Genomic DNA, 14892 nt, shown 5'->3' with positions numbered 1-14892 from the left:
CTTGTAGGAGGTGAGAGAAGGAGGCTGTGTGGAGGCCGAGAGGTCTGTGGGAGAAGTAGGAGACCAAGGAACACAGTCTCATGACTCCAAAGTCATGAGAAGCTTGAGAACGAGCAGGTGGTCAGATCAAGTGTTGCAGGGAGTCACAGAGATGGGACCACTGTGAGGTCTCTCCTTTCAGGATAGTAAGACATGGGTGACCTTTAGCGAGGAGCTGGGACAGAAGCCAAAGCAGTGAGAGTGTGGCCGACGAGTGGGTGGCAAGGACACATTAGAGCAGATGTGGATCACTTGGTCAAAAAGTTTGCCACGAAGGGAAGGGGATACTAACACAGCAGCGCCAGGGGACACGTTCCCTTTGGCCTCAGAGGACAGGACATGAAAGATGCCCTCTCTGTCTATGTGTGTTCCTCCAAGTCCAGTCCCTTTGTGGGACATCTCAGCCCTAAACCAAGGACGGACAGGAAGAAAGATACATTTGTACCACTTCCCAAGAATGGTCTTCCTGGAGGAGAAAGACTGATTTGTTTCATGGTCAGAGGAAGCTGGGGAGGCACGCGGTAGCAGAGACAAGAGAGTGTTTACTTATTAAAGGGAGCTGAGGGGGGGTTACTTTCTGCAGGGTCAAGAATCTGAAAAAAATCAAGGGCTGAAAAATTTGGGGGAAAATGTCACAGATCTTTGCTCCAAGTGAATGTCCCTCAGGCCAGTCATTAAAAATACCCTGGCTGCAACCCTGGTCTTTCCACGTACGCCAAGAGCCAAACAGCTCTTTTCACCCACTGTCCCTGATACCATCTGGCCACACGTCAAGCAATTCAACTACTGTTTGTGTCCTCCCCTGAAACCGGAGAGCTGACGTTCATCTCTCGTAATCTGTCACTTTCCACCGCCCTCAGATGAGGCCCGGGCTATGTATAGCTGGGGGTTGGCACATGATGTGTCCATGCTAGAGGCAGGCAAGGGAATGGAACAGCTATTTTATGAGATTCAAGTGAACATTGGGGCCTCTTGGGGCTGGACTGGGAGGCTTCTAAAAGAGCCTTGAGGGAAAGGGAGGCTGTTGATTGTTTTTATTAGCACTTTGGGGCTATCACCTTGGTCAAGGCCAAGGAAAAGACCCAGAGGTCATTGCTATGTGTTCTTTCCACTCCACCACATTGAGAAGCAGTATAACAACAACAATAAAAATAGCGTCTATTGAGTGCTTGCTGTATGCCAGATACTGCTCCAACACCTTACATGAATTATCTTATCGAATCTTCACAAAACCCACATGAAGTAGAAGTTTGAGATGAGGAAATAGAGGCACAGAGAGGTTAACCAACTTGCCTGGGCACACAGCCACACAGCGGTTAAGTGACACAGCTGGGATTCCAACCCTGACACTCTGGCTCCAGGGCCCAAGCTTTCATCCATTACATTACATTCCCTTCATCTGGGCCTCAGAGGGACCTGGGCCCGAATCCTGGCTCTGCCACTTATCAGGTATGAGACTCTGGGCAGGTCACAACTTCTCTGATTTCAATTTTCTAATCTGAAAATGCGAGATCTAATTCTTGCAGGAGTAACATGTATGCAAGTGCTTATGAATGTTTGTTCCCTAGAAATTCACTATAGGGCAACCTCATTACCCAAGCCGGTGGTTCTTGAATCTGAGCCCGTGTCAGCATTACCTGGAGGGAAGCCTTGTAAAAACCCAGATTGCTGGGTCCAACCCAGAATTCCTAATTCGGCAGGCCTGGGATGGGACCTACGAGTGTGCATGTCTGACTAGGTCTCAGGAGACGTTCATGCTGCGGGTCCTGGGTCCACACCCTGAGAACCACCGCCTTACAACTGTCTCTAACGTATAAACACGATCTCCCTGGGTAGCATTTTGTAATGTCCAAAATGACTGACTGAGGGAGGCTGTTCCTGGAGTCCAGGGTTTTTTTTTGTTTTCTGTTTTTCATACTAAAAATATTATTGCAATGGGATTTGGGGGGGGGGAAATGGATTTGACTGACATGGGGGTGAGGCCATGCCCTTTTCCAATTTTTTCTCAGCAGAGTTCTGTTCCCGAGAGCCTGCGAAAATGCAGTCTGGTAGCCCAAATGCCGACACCCCTTGGTAACCCCCTTCCTGGGAAGAGTCCCACACATTATCCACCACATTCCTGCAGCCAGAGAGAGACTCTCCCTTTTCTAACGAGACTTTCCATAGGTTGGTGCACTTCCTCAAAAAAATGTCTGACTAGTGCTTATTTTGATAACATCTGCTAAAGACAACAAATGCCACGTATAACTAACCTGAGAGTTAGTTTTCAATGTACTATTCGAGAATAGTCCTTTCCTGAGCACCAGACGTGGGCCGTTCACGTTACACACACCCCTCTCTTCTCTTCAGAGGAACCCTGGGACAAGGGGTTGGTGGTCTGTCTTTTACAAAGGAAGGGGCTTAGCCTTGAGCAACTCAGTGACCTGCCAACTGTCTGGACAGTGTAAGGACTCAGACCCACGGGGTCTCCCTCCTAAGTGTACGCTTCTTGCATTGCTGGGCCACGGTGCGGGGCTGCTGTTCATGGGTTGTATTCACTCCTTCCTTTGGCTTCAGGAAATGCTCTGAGTTCCTTCACAGGGAAGCTGGGTGTGTGTGGCCAGGCTAAGGAATGGCTTGGGGTACTGAGCCAGGGCAGTGTAAGGTAGAGGCAGGTGAGCGTGTGAAGGAGTATCTGCTGGCCCGTCTCCCTGCCCAGCACACGGCAGATGGTGAGGAGAGCTCTGCGTGGCTTGGGGCACCGGTCAGCAGGCGGGCGCTCCTGGAACAGGCTCCCTGGGCACTGAGAAGTGGCTCTGGCCTGCCCAGCCCATCACACGGCAAGATGGTGCTCTGGCCATGTTCCTGCATGTCTTTCCAAACAGAAAGGGCTTATCTGGATCAAACCACATTCAGTCTACAGACGAGGGAACCTCAGAGGCTCCATTGGACAGATGCAGTACTTTGTGGGGACTGGCTTTTTTAATGGAACAAGTTTTTTTTTTTTTTTTTTGCAATACATCCTATTTTTATTTTTTAAAATTGAAGTAGAATTGATTTACAGTGTTGTATTAGTTTCAGGTGTACAGGAAAGTGATTCAGTTGTACAGGTATATGATATATAATATATATAACATATATATATTATGTATTTATATCCTTTTTCAGATTCTTTGGAACCAGTCATTTTAGATGCTAAGGCTGAGCTGATAATTATGCAAAAATACTCCACACCAACCAGTGAAGCTCAAACTGCAATAGGGCTGCTGCTTTTAAAGAAAAATCTTGTGATTCTGAAACAGATTTTGTTTGTTTCTATTTTGCTACTTTACACTACAATTATCCTTATAATACTTTTATCACAGTGACTTTTTTGGTCTCTCATATCTCCATTTAGAAATGTATAACTTTGGGAGGAGGTCTGCCTCAAGGATACGATGACTAGATATCCTATTTGGGCTTGAATATTATCGAGGGCTTTTGCGGGTGGGAGGAGTGAGAAAAGAAGGTTCCAATGGTCTAAAAGCTTCTGAATCAACACTGTATTTGCCATTTTGTAAAATCTCTATTTCCGTATTAATTCTGTGTATGGAAGAGAACATTTAACTGTAATCAACTCAATCCACACTCTTACCATAGCACTTCTTGTCTTTTCACCATCTCACCCCAGGCTCTAGTTTTATTACTGAGAAGTGCAGAGCAAACACGCATCCAACAGTTCAGTGGCACGTGGGCTCTAAGGAGAAGTGCAACTGAAGAGTGAGCCTGGGCACTCATCATCCGAGAGCACTGGCTCTACGCGAGGATTTAGTCTCAAAGCCAAGACAAAATAAGCCTGACCTCATCTGAGTATTCCGAGTGCAGCAGGTGCGAGTTTGGAGAATCCCATCTTTGGGCAGTGAGCAGTTGGAAGAAATACCTGAATCCTGTGTGTGTTGCGATTCTCTGCCCAGTGTTCCCACATCATCCCATCTGTGGATTCACTTGCCTCCCAAAATTTCATTTTGCCTTCCTCTCTTGAGGTTTGGAAATGCAACCACTGGGACATTTTCCAGTGCTAAATAGGTTTGAAGACAGCATCAGCCTTAGAGAACCCAGAGGTTTCTGCCCATACTGTGTATGTATTTTGGACTGAGAGTCCCATGGTTAAAAATAAAATCTGTTTTACCCATATTTCAGCAGGATTAAGCAGGGATGACAAACAGTTCCCTGAATCTGACAGATTCAGTTTAATTTTTCACATTTCCACTCAATTCTTTTTTAAAAACTGATTTAATTTTTAAAAGCTATCAAGGAGAAATATATTTCCAATGTAGGCAATGAATCTGTAATTCCATGCTTTTTTCTTTTCTCTCCATCCATCCTTCTACCCATCCACCCAACATTTATTAAATACCAAGTAGGTGGTGCTAAGCATTAGTCCCTCTACTCACACCAGTCACTTCAGTTCCACACATAGTCCAGTTGTGAAATTAAACACTGCTTAAGTGTGGGTGAAAATCCAGAATTCAAACTAGAGACGCTTGTCCTTTTGTAAGTTGGTCCTGCTTACAAACAGGAAGCGATCCAATTCAGCAATCCCAGTTCCTTGGTGTAGTGGAAGGAACATGGTGTTTGGAAACAAGTGGACGTGGGTTCAAATCCTGCTTCATGCTGTGCCATTCTGTAGCTTTGTGACTTTGGGCAATTTCTACTCACCTCTATGGAATCATTTCTTTGTACATAATGTGAGACTACGTTGTTAGAGTTCAACAGAATGACATATGCAAAGCACCCATATTGGACATGTTGCATGGTAAGTTCATAATAAGTGCCATTTCCATATCCCTCCATCCTCATCTGTTCATTTAACATTCATTCAGCAAACACCATTGAGAGCCCACTGGGAATCAGACACTGATCTAGGTGCTGGAGTACAGCAATGAAGAGAACAAAGTCCTTGTCCCTGTGGGTTTTACACTCTACAGCAGTGTAGCACGATATGCACTACGTCAGCCAAGGGCTATGGAGAAGCATAAAGTAAGGTTGAAGGGATAAGGGGGTGCTTGGAGAGGGTGATTTATATAGGTGGTCAAGATGACTTCTTTCATGAGATGACACTTCAGCATAGACCTAAAGGAAGTGAGTTCTCATCACCAACAAAAGAAGACCAACTCCTTAGCTACCAGGGACCATGTCATCTGCATTTTCTAAGTAAGCAGTGCATGAATATTTGACAAATAAATGAAAGAATGAATATTTCTATTTGGGTGTTCACAAGTCTTAGTTCCACGTATAGAACGCTCACCAGTTTTCTCTGCGCAGCTTCTCCGTACTTTTCTGTTAAACATGCTAACATGTTAGTATCCCATATTCATATACTCCCAGGGTTCTCAGATTTTTGTCATCTCTTTTGGAGAAAAGGGAAGTGTGCCATGGCAACCAAATAGATGCTTTTCCTCCCTTTCTGAAGGTAAATCCTGGACCCTGAACTAAGATTCTTTAAGGCACCTTCTGATCTGGCCTTAGAAACCCCTGTAATTCCACTGGAAACCTCTCAAGGAGGGGGAGGCTTCCCATGGGCCCAGATCTTCCCTTTCTTAGGAGGTCCAAAGTATTCATCACTGACTGTGTGAGCGAGGGGACCGTGGGAGAAGACTGGGAGACCTGGCAGAGTCCCTAGAGCAGACCTGAATCCCTGCAGCCCCCAAACCAACTTCACGTCTCAGCAGTTTTCCAAATCAGAGGAATGTTGACAGGTCCATTGTCATTCAGGAGAGTCAACAGACGAAAGGTCAAGCAGGTGCAACATGATTATGGTCATCTGGAAAATTTCTCCAACCCAACAGACCAGTATAGTGCTTTGCAAACTTTAACATGCCTACGAATCACCTGTGGATCCTGTTTAAATGGAACAAACACCCTGGTTATACCGTTGCCCCTGGTGTGGTTTGCCGTCCACATTTTGAGCATCAAGCCTCAAGTGGTCCCCAAACTTGGCTGCACGTTAGAATCACCCAGGGAGCTTTGAAAAACTGTAGCACCTGGATCTCATCCCTTCCCCTACGACCAGTTAAATCAGTGCTGGTGAGGGGTGGGGGGATGGGAAAGACCCAGGCATAGATGTTTTTTAAAACTCCATAGGTGAGTCCCACGTGCAGCCAAGGTTGAGAACTACTGCAACTGGCCAAGAACAGGGGCTACCTTTCAAGTGACAGGTGAAGGGAATTAGCATTGGATAAGCACCAGCTGTATTTCAGGCACTCAGCAGGCTACATAGTTCCTAAGTAGTAAACAACGTAACAAAGTAATAATACCTGACACTTGTCCAGCTTCTTATAATCGTATGAGAAATTTTTATTCATCTATTTTCACTGAATTCTCTTAATTCACTGAGGTAGAAAGCACACAGTTGATGTTTTAGATGAATAAAATGCGATGCATATTTGTGACTTGCCCAGGATCAAATAGTAGATGAAAGAGAAATTCAGTTTCTCTGACCCGCAGCTGTCTGTTTTGCCCAAGCACTGAGACCTCACCTGAAGTTGGATACACGAGGATGGCTGTGCACAAAAGTCATGTCGACGACACTGGGCATATGGCAGAACCTAAAGAGGCTGCAGTCACCCCACCAAAGATTTCTCACTGATATATAGATTGATTAGGAAACTGAGACCTGAATATAGAAGGGAGCTCGGTCTGTTGTGGGCTTTGGCAGACTGAGAGCAGCGACATTAGGACACTTAGCAGAACCCAGAAGCCTGCAATGCACGGGATTCAGATTCTTAGTTCTGCCATAGATGATGGAACAAGCCTCCTCCTCCCCTGTAGGGTCTAATGGATGATCTGTTCTGGAATCACCGTCTAAAAAGTATTGGGAAATAACCTGCTTACCAGCCCTGGACAATCAGTCAAAACAATAACCCTCCCTGCTGGTGGACAGGCCATTTCCAATAATTTTTAGGTAGTGATCTTGCCATTTGATATCCAAGAGGGCTCGGGAGAGAGCCCCTGGGCAGGTCATGTGTGGGGATGGCAGTGGCTTTTTTGTGGTGAGCGAAGTGGGACATCCTTAAGCAGGAAGAGCAGAAGGCCCTGCAGAGGGGATCCTCTGGGGAAGCATCAGAGGGGATGCAGAGGGGAAGCAGCCTCAGACCTCCCGAGAAACAACAGGTGCAGCTGGTCAACCTGGCGGGCAACTACCGGAGTGATGTGGCTATTTCTGTGCCAGGACCCCAGGTTGCCTGCCAATCCCAGGGACCAGTCACCCTAAACAAATGAAGTGATATTTACTGTTCACAGTGTGGAAAGCATTGCTTGTTCACCACCTATTCAGTGACTCATTCATTCATGCTATGATTCCTGAGAGTCCCACTAAGAGCAAAAGATATTTGACGAATGAATGTTTCTATTCAAGGATTCACAGTACGTATTTTCATGTTCTGAAACACTCACTAACTTGCCTGAGAAAAATCCCCTGTAGTTTTTCCTAATCCTGTAAATGTATATTGGTTACAGGTTGGTGTGTTTAGTTGCTCCCATAGGACATACATACACAGTGCACAGCCTCAGCTCTGGAGATGAATGTGATCAGAGACCCCAGCAATTCCAACACTGAGGCCTCCTTTCTCCTTTCCCTCTAGAGATGCTTAAGTGGCCATGAAATCATTTCTCCGTACACATGAAGCTCACTAGGAAAAGTTTTCACCTTTTCCTTCCTTCTTTTTCAGGTTGGAATGCTGGTTTCCTAGAGGTGGAGTGGTGTAGAGGAAAGGAAATGGGCCTTGGACTGGGGGATAAGATCTGTGTGACGGTAGGAGGGGAAGAGGAAGAAGTAAATGGTTCCCCAAATCTGGCCTAGGCATTTGGCAGGACCATGACACCATTTCCAGCGAGCTCAGGAACTCACAATGTGGACACCATACTGCTGGGGTTCCTTCTGACATCAAGGCATCCTCTGTCACATGACCAGGTCATTCATTCAGTTGTGTTTTTGGTTCACAAGCAGTTTTTTTGTCCTTGTCCATAGGAACTTGATTCCATCTCTTTTTTTTTTTTTAAACTTTCCCCCCTCACCAAGTTTGCTTTGAATTCAGTTGCCTTCAGGAAGCTTCCAATCTAGGGGGAGAACTCCAACATATGTCTCCAAGGAGAGAAAGAGTGAGTTAGAAGGAGCCTGAAGGGAATGGAAGAACTTCTTAAATGCAAGGAGGCTGCAGTGTGACTGAAAATGTGGAAGGGGCCTAATTTAAGAACTGACGCTGATGATGTTGTGGAATCTATTAGACACAGGCTCCGTAAGCCTTGGCGATCAGAGGGAGAGGGTCTGTGATCAGGGAAAGTCACTCCACCTTTCTGGGCGTGGCTGGCTGTGAATAAGCAACATGGCATCACATCACCAGTCCTGAGCTCTCTGAAAGTGGCCTGGGGTCCTCAGTCTCTAAAGTGACGGGTTAGGCTGGGCTGTATCTAAAATCCCGACTGAAAGGGGGTGAGGGCTGAAAGGAGTCAGCATTTTTCCAGTACCTTCTGTGTGCCAGAAGCTGAGCTCTTGCCATCCTGCCTCACTGAATCCTCACGCCATCTCCAGCATCTCACATCACAAGTAAGGAACCTGAACACAGACAGACTTCCTTGGGAATTAAACCCAGGTCTGTCTGATTTGGAAGCCCACATTAGAGCACACCACCTCTCAAGCATTTCAACCTGAGAGAGGTCAGTGATGTCGAATGTGGGAGGACTTTCTCTGGCAATATTTATAGAACATGATAGGCATAGCACTTGCACTGCAGTTCCAAGGCAAAGGTGGAAGCAGGCAACAAGGGAGTAAGGAAGAATCAAATTCAGTGCCCGTATCCTCCTCTTGTGTCTCTGAGTCTTGCGGTACTAACAGGATTCAGCCATTGTGGTATGACTACATTTGCTGACTTGGCCAAAGCTGAAGGAAATAGTATACAAAACTGCAACTCCCTTTAAAATCTGAGTTGACACCTCAATAGAAAAAATGGGGAAAAGACATAGAAAAATAAGAAAAAATGTAAATGGCAAATAATTTTATGAAAAATTCAGCCTAGCTAGAAATCAAAGAATGTCCATTAAAACAACAATAAAAATATAAATAGACAAAGGTTTTTAAAACCCTGAAAATTGTGTCAGTGTCCAAAAAGAGAGAAATTCTGTAATGGCCTATATGGGAAAAGAATCTTAAAAAGAGTGAATATATGTATACATATAACTGATTCACTATGCTGTACACCTGAAACTAACACAACATTGTAAATCAACTATACTCCAATAAAATTTTTTTTAAAAATTAGAAGGAAAAAAAACAGAGAAATTATCTTAAAAATATGTATGATCATACAATGGAATACTATGCCAGCATTAACATTATGTTTGTCAAGAATTTAAAGCTATTTAGTGACATAGGAACACTCACAATATACTGAAACGAAGTAAGCAGGAAACAAAACTATAAAAATGGTATATGGGCTTTCCTGGTGGCGCGGTGGTTGAGAGTCCGCCTGCCGATGCAGGAGACACGGGTTCGTGCCCCGGTCCGGGAAGACCCCCACATGCCGCGGAATGGCTGGGCCCATGAGCCATGGCCGCTGAGCCTGCGCGTCCGGAGCCTGTGCTCCACAGCGGGAGAGGCCACAACAGTGAGAGGCCCGCGTACCGCAAAAAAAAAAAAAAAAAAGGTATAAACCTAATTAGAAAACATGATTTTATGCATAGAAAAAAATACTGGAAAGAACTCTATCAGAACATTAACCATGTTTAGCTCTGGGTGGCAGTTCTTATTGCCTGCTTTGTCTTTTCCACATAGTCTAACATATTCTTACACTAGTGTGTTGTTACTTTGTGGATGAAATGCCCAACCAAGAATCAGGATTACCAGCTGTGTAAGTCACAACACTGTAAGGCCGCATGTATGACGTGAGAGGTTCAGAAAAATCTAGATGGTTCACAAGGTTCTTCTGAGCTCTAACACTTCACTCATTCATTCAACAAGCATTTACAGAACATCTATATAGAGCTACGTACAATGCACCAACACTGGGGTCCCCCAGAATTAGACCCCAACCAAACGCAAAGCAAAGTTTGAATGTGACGCCTCCCGGTGCCATTTGACTTAGCCTTTTTCTGCCTAAGCTTTTAATGGCCTCATATTCTTCCCTTTCTCCTCTTCCCCTTATCAAATCCTGCTCTCAACATAAAACTCAAACTTGATCCGATGGAAGTGTAAATGGATAGCAATGTCTTAAAAGATGGCTTCTCCCAGAGGGGCTTGACTAAGTAGGGATAAAAATTTTACCTAAAGGAACAAGGCCCTCGTGGCCAAATTTTAGGAAAAAGCTAGTGGGGTAGAAAAAGATTTGGGAGCTCTCAGAACCTTAGCTCTTGCGGTTCCCTCCCCGACCCTCGCTTATTTGTCTGGTAAATTCTACTCATTTTCACACATCAGTTCTTCCTTGTCATGCCTTCCACATCTCTCCCAGAGGGCGGGGTGCTTCCTCTTTCCTCTGCACTCCCAGAGGACCTTATGTTGCCCTACTGTTACAGTGACCCCGTTGCACTGGGGCTTTTCATTTGTATTGCACTGTAATTTCCACATCAGGCTATGAGCCACCTGAGTGCCTCACGTTCCCGGTATCCACGGCGCGCACCCCAAGGCCCAACCTAGAGTAAGTGACAGATGTATGACTAAATGATACGCATTTCAAGGCCCCAAGTCGGGCAGTGACCTCCTTACCCTGTGGATGGGACTGTTTCTGGGTGTTTCAACGTCAGTCCTTACAGCAGCAGACAAAACATTGACCATAGTACCTTTGGATTTTTTTTATCAGAATGGGATGGCCTTTATGTGATGAGTTTTGAACTTCTAATTCCTAACTTTCTAACCCTTAGAAATTCCCCGGGTTTTCAACCTGAGGATGGCAACTCATCACCGGAGAGGGAAATCAATTTAATAGGTTGGGATTAGTATTTTTTTAATGAAATACAATAGAAGAATAGAAAATAACAATAAAATAGAAGACAAAAGTATTTTAATTCCAAGTATTCCCCAAATAATAATGTGTTGTCCTATGAAACTTTTGTTTCACCTGTGTATGTGTCTGTACACATTACGTCATAGTGAGTTATGATAAAAAACATGGACAGCCACCTTCCCCGGGTGGGTGGTGGTGGGATGAACTGGGAGATTGGGATTGACATATATATACACTAATATGTATAAAACAGATAACTAATAAGAACCAGCTGTATAAAAAGTAAATAAAATAAAATTCAAAAAGAAGAAAGAAAGCCACCTTCCCAAACGATTGGGAGGGAAGGAGCCCGCCCCTTCCTGTGCTGTCTGCCCAGGGCTGAGATTTCACTGTCTCCTCCCTTCCTTCTGTCCCAAACAGACACAGCTCTGGGATGGGCAGGATATTTTCCTTAGTGTAGGTTTGGAGTCCAGGGAATTAAGAGGACAAAATAGGCTTTTCTGACCACAAAAATAATTTAGAGGTTCACATCTACCCTCTCGTATCAGTCATGGGATTCCTGGAACCAGTCTTGTCCTGGATTCTGAGGAACAGCTGGCACCTGACAGGTATCTCAACAAAGGCCCACCCCTCCCCTCCCCGACCCCCGCGGAGGGAGCCCTACCTCCCCCAGGGTTTGGACATTTGCATGAGCAGCGCCTCTGGGGCTCCGTGCCTCTCAGCTGATACAGATGATACAGCTGGCATCACCAGGCCCAGCCTCACAGGCTGAGTACTCTATTTAAGGAAGACTCTTGAAATAATACTGAACAGGGTATCCACCAACTCCTTGTACATCGTCTCATCTGATTCCAGCAGTAACGCAGTATAGGGGCTAAAGCTGCCTTCACCCGCACGAGTAGAGTGATCTTGGGCAACTTAGCCTCTCTGTGCCTCAGTTTCCCCATCTGTAAAAGGGGGATAGTAACTGTATCTACATCAGAGAAGTACTGTAACGATCAAACCAGCTACCACATACAATCCCTGCACGCAGGAAGCATTCAATAAATGTTGATTATTATTATTTAATCATCTCATAAGCCTGTATGATAGTTATTTTTTTCATTTATAGATAAGAAAATGAGGCTCAGAGAAATTAAGTAACCTGCCCAAGTCATGCGTCCAGTAGAGGCAAAGCCAGAATATAAATCAGGAACTCCTGACTCCAAGTTCTGTGATCTCTTTCCCTTAGTGATTTAGGAGTCCGTGGGGCATCAGACTACCTCCTGTGCTCAACTTCCTCCTTGTCAGTCTCTGCTGGGCACTCTTGGATCAAAGGTGGCTGGAAGGATGGTAAGTCCAGGGCAAAGCTCCTTCTCAGGATTTTCCTTGGGAGTACAGAATTCATCTTTGGGAGAGACAGATTCTTGGGGGAGTTTGTGTGTGAGTGTGTGCGTGTGTGTGTGCATGTGTGTTAATATTACAGGGAATCAGAAATGGGGTCACTGCTTGCACTGGCATTCTTTTTGAGTTCTAGGCTAAGTGGACAGATACGAGCAGATATGGTAGAATCCTTATGCCTTCAATTAACTTTTCATAAATATGTCTCTGTAATTGAGTAGGGCAGTTTGAGATGGAGATAATCATGTGAGTGAGGAGTTCATGGGCTGAGCAGCAGCTGTGCTGTATGTCCTGGTTTTTTCCAGCCTGTAATTTTCCCGTATATATAGTACAGAGACCTAATAACGGTCCCTGTTTTTTCCTCACTCGTAACCCACAGAGGTTTCTTGTCCACCAGAGCTCCCTGTAATGACCACACTGCCGTATATAAATCCTCTGAAAATAGATATGTGTGTGATGATCGGGACACACAGGATTCTGCAATACTTTTTTAATTATCAAAGATATTTTGATGTGTTTGGGGTGGTTTTCCTGGATTTTATTACAGCCACTTTTTCTTGAGAGTTAAAATCCACGTGGGTTTTACATGGTACTTCTGTGCATCAGAGTCTTTGATTATAAAGTATGTCAGTTATGTCTCAATAACACTGGAAAACAAGAAAGAGAAAAAGGCATCTGATCGAGCTGAGCTTTCTGGCTGCGCCGGTTAATAAACTGCTGTAGTTCTCCAGGAGTCCTTTTCACAGATTTGTGCCTGGGCTGAGCCCGACCTGGGGACTGATAAGGGATCTTGGTGCCTATTAGAATTCTTGGCACTCACAGGTGTTCCTGAGTGTAAGCGATCTGAAACTGCCCAGGAGGAACTGTGGGAGGAGTTCCTGGGGCACTCACACAGGATTAGAGAACGGGTCCCAGCCGCCAGGTTTACGGACAGGCCATGTAATGCAGATGAAATAAGAACTGACTTCAGCATCTTCCCTGAACTCACACCAAGAACTTTCTGAGAAAGAGAAATATTCCCATTAATGAACGCGCAGCTTAAATCTTCCCACATCTACACTGTGCAATGTTGACTGAAACCGCGTCGCAGGAGAGGCTCATCGCTTAGTGATATTCCCCATCTGACCCACGAGGACAGGCAAGGTCAAATGACTCCTGCTTCATCAGGATCATGGGGAGACTTAAGGGAACAAAGAGTAGGAAATGAGCACGCTGAATGAAACCTGCAAATAACCCTGGATTTCATTTCAGTCAGGCTTTTTAACAGGAGCTTTAACATTCTCTGAGAAAAAGAGTAGCTGGAACTATTGCCCTTGAGAAATCAAGAGGACCATCAGATGACAGACTTTACGTCTTTACAGACTATTATGCACCATGCAGCACGTTCAATTGTCCCGTCCTAAGAGTCTGGACCCACCCCTGTTTTTCACACATCCCGGCTTTGCAACAAGAATATCTTCAGATTTGCCTGAGACTGAAATGCGGCAAGACTTGAGGATATACTCTCAGCGTCCTCAGGTCCTCCGATGCCGACCACTGGCCACCTCCCGCTCCCTTGGGCCACGTGGTCTGGGGGCCCCCCACTCACCTCCAGCACAATTTCTTTCAGTTGGAACTGTTTCTGCGCGACTTTATCTGAAGACACGGGCTCATGGTAGTAGAGACAGAGCAGGTCGTATTTCTTCAAAACCTGCTTGAAGTTCTTCTCGGTTAGACTGACCACGCGGTCCTTGCCGTCATAGGTGGGGAAGTTCAGCCCCTCCTCTGCCCTGCAGGAGGACAGCAGGTAGACCGCCACCACAAACAGGTGGGTTCTCTTCATCTGGGCGAAGTTTTGTTTTTCTTTCCCAGAGACACCGTGTGTAGGAAAGAGGCTGGTGCCTTAGAGGACTTGCTGGGAGCAGTGGGGAGCAGAGAGGCCGATCTCGTCTCTCTCCTTGGCCCTTCCTGGGCCCGAGAACCCCCTCTTCACCTTCTCCGGCTGCTGACTGTAATCGTGGGCTTGGGACGAAGCGTGCAGAGGCTCACACCCATGCATGTGTAGAACCAGAGCCAGGCTAGGCGGCCCAGCCCCAGATACCTCGCATAGCTCTGCCCAGCCCCTGTCTCATCAGGAACTCCATTTTTAGGATGCAGTTGTTTCAGGCTAAAAATAAATCATGCAATGAATTAAAAAGTTAGATATGGCACTGTTGAGGGATTCGCTGATACAGTTTGTCAGGCCGGTGGAGGAGGAGGTGGGAGGGAGATGGCGGGGGGGAACGTGTGCACATGAAGTAGGGAGGGCGGGAAGGTCAGAGGAGAGAAGTTCACTCAAGAGGGAGGAGGAGAAAAGGAGAGGAGAGAGACGTGGCACTTGGATGTGCACAGGGCCACTCAGACGCTGTTGAATCGGTCTATTACCCCAGGGAACTATTTCAGTCTGTTCCTTCCTGGCAGGCTGCTCATCCCCTACCTACTCACTGCTGACCTGGGGACCAGCCGGACCCCCAGGTGGACTTGATGTTCTGCACCTGCCTTT

The 14892-nt window shown here is 45.8% G+C and overlaps 1 protein-coding gene across 1 annotated transcript in view; it reads right to left on the bottom strand.

Annotated features, from left to right (window-relative positions):
• Nucleotides 1–14494, bottom strand: part of CASQ2 (calsequestrin 2) — a gene marked incomplete at its 3' end in the record, with an annotated part of 62420 nt that extends 47926 nt beyond the window's left edge. The window contains exon 1 of the mRNA XM_082832360.1: nucleotides 13960–14494. Coding sequence (XP_082688486.1) covers nucleotides 13960–14193 — 234 coding nt within the window. The 5' untranslated portion in view covers nucleotides 14194–14494. The remainder of the gene's footprint in view (nucleotides 1–13959) is intronic.
• Between the last annotated feature and the right edge of the window lie 398 nt (nucleotides 14495–14892).

This window comes from Leucopleurus acutus (genome assembly GCF_964270905.1).
Source record: "Leucopleurus acutus genome assembly, chromosome: 2".
Taxonomy (NCBI): domain Eukaryota; kingdom Metazoa; phylum Chordata; class Mammalia; order Artiodactyla; family Delphinidae; genus Leucopleurus; species Leucopleurus acutus.
The sequence above is the reverse complement of the archived record's forward strand: the minus strand, read 5'-3'. Positions and strand labels throughout refer to the sequence as shown.